General features: G+C 37.4%; 1 protein-coding gene across 1 annotated transcript; it reads left to right on the forward strand.

Moving 5' to 3' along the window:
* Nucleotides 1-1,006: 1,006 nt before the first annotated feature.
* Nucleotides 1,007-6,121, forward strand: REF6 (relative of early flowering 6). Its single transcript, XM_079062769.1, has 7 exons — nucleotides 1,007-2,096; nucleotides 2,277-2,355; nucleotides 2,642-2,709; nucleotides 3,071-3,221; nucleotides 3,307-3,893; nucleotides 3,961-4,467; nucleotides 4,667-6,121. The coding sequence occupies exons 1-7, from the start codon at nucleotides 1,259-1,261 to the stop codon at nucleotides 5,854-5,856; spliced, it is 3,420 nt and encodes a 1,139-aa protein (XP_078918895.1). The 5' UTR covers nucleotides 1,007-1,258; the 3' UTR covers nucleotides 5,857-6,121.
* Nucleotides 6,122-7,708: the final 1,587 nt, after the last annotated feature.

The raw sequence follows: 7,708 nt of genomic DNA on the forward strand, positions 1-7,708 counted from the left end.
ATTTTGGATTTGGGTTTGCTCAGTAGGTTCCATTTCGGTTTTAGATTTCATTTTCAGGTTTTATTTTGGATTTGGTTTTGGATTTGATTTTAGATGTATATTCAAATTTATTGTTTAACGTTAGGTAGCTCTGTGTTGATTTCTTTGGTATTGGATCTATGGTTGTGTATATGATGTCACACATGGTGACCGGAGGTGATCGCAGGTTTTGTAAGAGGATTAAGATGAGTTTGGTGATTTTTTAACAAACATTAATAATTTAATTTATTTAATAATGAATGTAATAATAAAAAAAGAATTAACAAAATAAAAGTAGTTATTAAGGGAAAAATAGTTTTTTTAGATCAGACAGGACCAACCGCGCAACAAAAAAATGTAATAGGGACCGTCCGAGTTAAAAAAAAAAGTTAGAAACCAAACGTCCAAATTACCCCAAACCACATGGACCATCCGTGTAATTTACTCTTTTTAATTTGTAATGCTTTTTTAATAAGAAAGAAAATGAAATATAATGATTTTTTCCGAATACATCTTTTGAATTTCTGTAGAAGAAATAATAATCTATAACTAAAAACCAAACATTACCGGGAGTTTAGAAACGATGTAAATTTCTGAAAATAGATATCAGTAGGATTAGTGATCTATTTGTAGTTTTATATAACGAAATTACATATTTCAATTTACATAACGACACAAACTTTTACCGGTTTATTTAACAATATTTTAACTTATTTTTAAGTTATGCTAATAAAGTTAGCGACCACATAAATTAGTAAAAACCATTTTATTGTATACTAACCTCCTTGTGTAACACAAGGCATCAAACCTAGTAAGTAAAAAAATTTGTACACTTGTAAAATTTGGCATTACTTATTCTTTACCGAACATTAATCAGTACAGTTTTTTTTAGAGAAGTTTAAAAGATACAACATTCATTACCTTCCCAAAGCCACAACAAAACCCCATTCCTCTGCCCCTTGTTTTTCAATTTTCACCTTTTCCTCTGTGAAAACTCAGAACTCGAAAAGCAAAAACAGGGGAAATTCAATTCAATACAATATAAATTAGTGATAAAGAAAACAGAGGAGACACCAATTTATATCAAATATAATAGGAATCTCATAGGCTTCTCTCTCTTTCTCTCTCCCTCTCTGCTCACCATGAACCTCTTCTGACGAGCTTCTCAGATCTACCATACGCATACCCAAATATCTGTAAGTTTATCTACTCTATTTGTATGTGTCGGTAATTTTCCTTAATGGGTGAAGAGGTTTTTCCATGGTTGAAGTCTCTACCTTTAGCACCAGAGTACCACCCAACCCTAGCTGAGTTTCAAGATCCAATTTCATATATTTTCAAGATCGAAGAAGAAGCTTCCAAGTATGGAATCTGTAAAATCATCCCACCTGTCTCTGCTTCACCCAAGAAAACTGTAATTGCTAACCTGAATCGCTCTCTGTCCGCCCGAAACCCTGATTCATCACCTACATTCACTACCAGGCAGCAACAGGTCGGTTTTTGCCCTCGTAAGCACCATCGACCGGTTCAGAAACCTGTTTGGCAGAGCGGCGAGATATACACCGTGCCCCAATTTGAAGTGAAAGCCAAAAGCTTTGAAAAGAGTTACCTTAAAAGAGGATCAAATTCGAAGAAGGGTTTAACGGCGTTGGAAGTCGAGACACTTTACTGGAAGGCTCATGTGGATAAACCATTTTCAGTTGAGTATGCAAATGACATGCCCGGCTCGGCATTTGATCAAACGGGCGGTGGACATGGGAAGAAACACGGGAAAAAGGAGATTGGGGACGCCTTGACGGTGGGGGAGACCGAGTGGAATATGAGAGGGGTTTCAAGGTCAAAAGGGTCTTTGTTGAAGTTTATGAAGGAGGAAATACCTGGTGTCACTTCGCCCATGGTTTACATTTCCATGCTGTTTAGCTGGTTTGCTTGGCATGTTGAAGATCATGACTTCCATAGCTTGAATTATATGCATTTGGGTGCTTCGAAAACCTGGTATGGCGTACCCAGGGATGCTGCGGTTGCATTTGAAGATGTTATCAGGGAACATGCCTATGGAGGCGAGATCAATCCCATTGGTGAGTTATTACGATTACCATTTCATATAAATTCTGATAGATAGGTGCCTCATACCTCTCGAATTTCCCCTGTTTTCTTGATTAACTACATGCTCTGTTACACGTTTTTGTCTGTGGCTTCACTAATTTTAAGCAACCCATTTCAGAGGCGACTTGATTCATATTTATTTTGCTTTTCAGTGACTTTTGCTACTCTTGGCGAGAAGACCACAATTATATCTCCAGAAGTATTACTTAGGGCTGGTGTTCCTTGCTGCAGGTGAGGCTTTTATAGGGTTTTTAAGATTCTACTTTTTTGTTTATACTCACGTTTATAAGATTAAACATTATTACAACCAATTTTGGCAAGATTTTAAATAGATGGTCTATGAATTTCTATATTAGTTTTTCAAATTTAGTCAAAAGTAAGACTGATAACACTTTGTAGAGGTGATATAGTCCACAAATAGGTAAAACCCTTAATACTTGTAATCTTTTGGTTTGTCTTTTAAGATCAATTTATTTACCTTACGAAACTGTGTGCTTTTTAACTTTGTTTTAACCAGGTTAGTGCAAAATGCTGGAGAATTTGTTGTCACTTTCCCTAGGGCTTATCACTCAGGGTTCAGTCATGGTAACATATTATTACTTATCTTTACCTCTGCTCCCCATTCTCTTCTTCTTATATTATTTTTACCCATAAACAATTTTCCCTCTCAACTCATCTTATGTCAAAATTGATAAATATTGTGAGATTTGTTTCATGGAATGTAAGGGTAAAATGGTCATTTAGTCTCATTCAGACGGTTTATTCAGTCAAGAAAAGAAACAGACCTTATTTATACACCGCTTTATCCAAAATCATTACCCATACAAGACTTAATAGTAAAAAAAAGAAGCATGAAGCATCACCTGAGTTCTGTCTCTATTAAGTCAAAAAGAAACACCACCTTATTATTGTCCATTTGTGTCTCATTTTTCCTTTTTCAATATAGGATTTAATTGTGGGGAAGCTGCTAATATTGCGACACCTGGCTGGTTGAAAGTTGCACGAGATGCTGCAATTCGTAGGGCTTCAATTAACTGTGCTCCAATGGTGTCTCACTCTCAGTTGCTTTATGATCTTGCAATATCATTCTCTTCAAGGTCTGTTTCTCTTCCTTATTTCTCTGACTTTCTGTATTAAGTCATTCTTTCTGCATTAAGTGAAAAAGAAACACCCATTCTACAGTGTGCCAACAAGCATCAAACCCGAGCCTCGAAGCTCCCGATTAAAAGACAAGTTAAAAGTTGAAGGAGAAGCTTCAGTAAAAAGACTATTTTTAGAAGACATGATGCAAAACAACAACCTTCTTCATAATCTTGGTAAAGGCTCTGCTATTGTAATTCTTCCGGAAGAATTCTCGGACAAACGGAATCCCGTTAAATCTAACGGAAGTCGATTTGGATTTGGTCAAAATGATGGATTAAAGTTTTCTACAAACAGTTCAGATTCAGATGATGCTGTTCAAGACAAAAAGCCCATGAGGAAACTTTCTTCATTTTGTGCTTCATCAAGTAGTTTATTAGCTTCTTATAACATGGGAAGTGGAAGGTATAAGGGTGGTGAATGTGATAAAAAACCAGACCCTGGTATTTTTTCATGTGTTACATGTGGGATTTTGTGTTATGCATGTGTTGCAATTATTAGACCTACAGAAGCAGCTGCAGATTACCTCATGTCAGCTGATTGTAAAGGTATTAGTGATCTTGTTGCTGCTACTGAGTTCTTTGCTGCTAATGAAGATGCAAGTGTGGTGGATCCTGAATCCTCTTTAGGTACACAATTTTGTAATTTTTATGTAAATAAAACATTTTATATATTTGTTCATACGAATGAATGCAGGGAAAATACCAGAAAGAGGCCATGATGGTTTATTTGATGTTCCAATAAAATCTAGTGACCAAATTCAAAATGTTGATGATAATTCGGGTGCAACTTCACCTACTGAAGCACAAAAAGTGAATTCCTCCCTTGGCCTCTTGGCTTTAGCCTATGGCGAATCTTCAGATTCTGATGATGATGATGATCATGTCAACAAAGATGATGATGATGATGTGAGAGGTGATATGAAGTATATAAATGATCAGACTTTCGAATGTTCTATCAAGCTTGAAAGAAACAAAAGCTTCAAGGACTCAAATTGTTCAAAAGGTCGATTTGATAATGAGATAGAGTCACAAAATCCTTTATCTGATACACACGATTCTGGGAAACAAACTGAAAACACAAAAACATCATGTGATGAAGATTCTTCTAGAATGCACATATTTTGCCTTCAACATGCTCTGGAAGTAGAACAACGCCTCCGCTCTGTTGGTGGTATTCGCGTTCTACTCCTTTGTCACCAAGGTACTTTTTTTTTTTTTTTTTCTGAAGAGAATTACATTTTTGGTCCCTGAGTATAGCTCATTTCTTCAGTTTTGGTCCCAAAAAGAAAAAGTCCTCTACTCAAGGACCAAAATTACAAGAGAACTTTTGGGGACCAAATTTGCAAATAAACTAACTATACTCAGTGACCAATAATGTAATTTTGATACACTATTTGCAGATTATCCCTCTTTAGATTCGGAAGCAAAGTTAGTTGCAACAGAATGTGGGACCCATGACAGGTGGACAGATCTTGGATTTAGAGAAAGTAACAAAGAAGACAAAGAATGGATACAATCGGCTCTCGATAGTTCAGAAGCCACACACGGAAACCGAGACTGGGCTGTAAAATTAGGAATCAATCTTTTTTACAGTGCTAGTCTTTCCCGTTCGCCTCTTTACAGCAAACAAATGCCTTACAATTTAGTTATTTACAGCGCATTTGGACATTTCACTTCCAGTAGCCCAACAAAAGCGAAACCTTCCGGAAGGCAGAAAAAAATTGTGGTGGCGGGAAAATGGTGTGGCAAAGTATGGATGTCGAATCAAGCTCACCCGTTGTTAACAGAACGGGACCCAGAAGAAGACGAGATTGGTGGGCCTGGTTCGGTTTTATCGAATATAAAAATCGATAAACGACCCGAAATCACCGTATTTAGAAAAAGTGTGAGAAAGAGGAAGAAGAGTTGTATGGTGGAAAGTAGTGTAAAAAGTAAGTTTGCGAAAGTCGAGGCGGCAGCGGTGGCGGCAAGCGGTGGTTTCCGGCGACAGCCGAGAACGAACCTAAGAAAGAAAACAACAGCCACCGCCCTTTTGTCTAGAACAATCACACCACCGTTCACCATGGATTCCGGCGAAGAATCCGGTGGTGGTGGTGGGTCGAGTAGGCGGTTAAGAAAACGGATTATAAAACCACCGCCGTCTCCCGAGATTAAGAAAATGAGTGGGACGAAAAAGGTGAAAAAGGGTTTGGGTTCGGGTCCCACGATGGAAGCACTAGTGAGAGATGAAGATGAAGATGGTGAATTTGCTTGTGATATGGAAGGGTGTAATATGAGTTTTGATAGTAAACAAGAACTTATTGTTCATAAAAGGAACGTGTGTCCGGTGAAAGGATGTGGTAAAAAATTCTTTTCACATAAGTATTTGGTGCAACATAGGCGTGTACACATGGATGATCGTCCTCTTCAATGTCCATGGAAAGGTTGCAAAATGACATTCAAATGGGCGTGGGCTCGAACCGAACATATACGGGTCCACACCGGGGCAAGACCGTATGTGTGCACCGAGGACGGGTGCGGTCAGACGTTTCGGTTTGTATCGGATTTTAGCCGGCATAAAAGGAAGACTGGCCATTCGGTGAAGAAGTGAAGTGAGGTAAAAAAAATGTAATGTTAACATGTGAGAGGTTAAAATTAAGATATGTTGTTTTTCTAATTATTAACAAAGTGGTTGTAGGATTTTTAGGTTTTTTTTTTAGGAAGGAATAGCTCTTTTGTAAGTTATCTTTGATTAGAAAAAAGTACAGTGTTATTCAGTCACTGTAAAAGGGCACCTTCAAATTTCAATTGCAAAGAGGGAGGTTTGTTTCCTCTTTTGTACTTTTAAGAGGCAAAGATTGTCTTTTGCTGGATTATTTTGTCTTATCGATGTATTCTTGAACTCTCCGGCAAAGTCTTATTATTGTTGGGGTTTCTTAAAAAAACCCTTAAAATTCTTATAAAAACTAGAGTTGTCAATGGGTCGACTTGGGTTGAGTTTGGGTTAAACCCATTTATTATTGGGTTGAAGATTTCAATCCAACCCAACATTTTTATTTAAATGGGTAAATATTTCAAATCCAACTCAACCTTTCAGATAAATGGGTTGTCACCGAGTTGACCCGTTTATGTAATTTTCAACCCAACCTATTAAATAAGTGGGTTAAACCTAGGTTAACCTATTTAAGATAAAAAAAATAAATAAATAAACTAAAGATTACACCATTTAAATTAGTTTAAACCTTAAATAAAATTTCAAAATATAATAAAAACACAATTCCAATTCACAAATACAAAGAAATTATTCAAATAACATTGATGATATGTAATTTCGAAATGATTTTGAAGAGTGACTAATGTTGTCGGTGCAAAGAAAAAAGATAAGAATTATGATTACATTTTTTTAAAACATAAATAATAATACAACACTATAATTTATAAATTAATACTTAGATTAATACATGATAATATTTAAATAGTTATTAAATTAAATATATATTAAAGTTAAATTGGTTGGTGGGTTGAAAACGGGTTGACAACATTTACCCAACCCAACCTGTAACATCCCAAAAATCATGACTAAAAATTTCGTTTTAAATCATTAATAAAACCATAGTTATCAAATCATTTCATCAAAACATGAGTCAAAGTATTTCAAAACATTATTATCAGAGTTTCCGAATCAAAACATCAGAGTAAACATCCCTGACTAAACATTATGGTGTGTGCGATGCAGTCATTCCAAGCTCTTCCCTCTGCAACTGGAAGTACCTGAAACCAAAATTGAAAACCATAAGCACGAAGCTTAGTGAGTTCCCCATACTACCACATACCATACACATAACACATATACTGGGCCCCCGCCCCTTCCTCGGGCCCCGCCCGGCATTAGGCCCCGCCTAGCATCGAGCCCCGCTCGGTATACATATCTGTTTCTTCCAGGCCTCGCCTGTCTCTGGGCCTCGCCCGCTATACACATACAAACTATATCATATAATCATACTAGCATATAAAGAATCATACACAGTACTATATGCTCCAGTCCTAAGGCCTCACCTATCTTGAGCCCCGTCCCTGCTCTGCTAATGATGAGATATGGAACCCCGTCCATACTCAGCTAGTGATGAGATACATGACTCCGCCCACACTCACCTCCCTACCAGGCACATACAAGTATCACACAGACAACAAGTATAATCAACATGCACATAATCATCGGATACCAGCCGACATCGAACCGTAGTCCGGAAGCACACATATAAACATTCCTTGGGCACCGCCCGACATCCGACCTTGGTTCGGAAAACATACAATCATACATACGAGCCGAAATTGGTGCCTTCGACATGTCCCTACAGGAGGAGACTCACCTCGCAAAGCTGAATGCAGAATCTCACAGATAATCCTCCGGCTGCTGACTGGCAGATCCCCGAACTGCTGATCTCTTGACTCCCCGAGCTATT

The sequence above is a fragment of the Lactuca virosa genome, chromosome 1 (assembly GCF_052849685.1).
Source record: "Lactuca virosa cultivar CGN04683 chromosome 1, Lactuca_virosa_CGN04683_v6, whole genome shotgun sequence".
In the NCBI taxonomy this organism is placed as follows: Eukaryota; Viridiplantae; Streptophyta; class Magnoliopsida; order Asterales; family Asteraceae; genus Lactuca; species Lactuca virosa.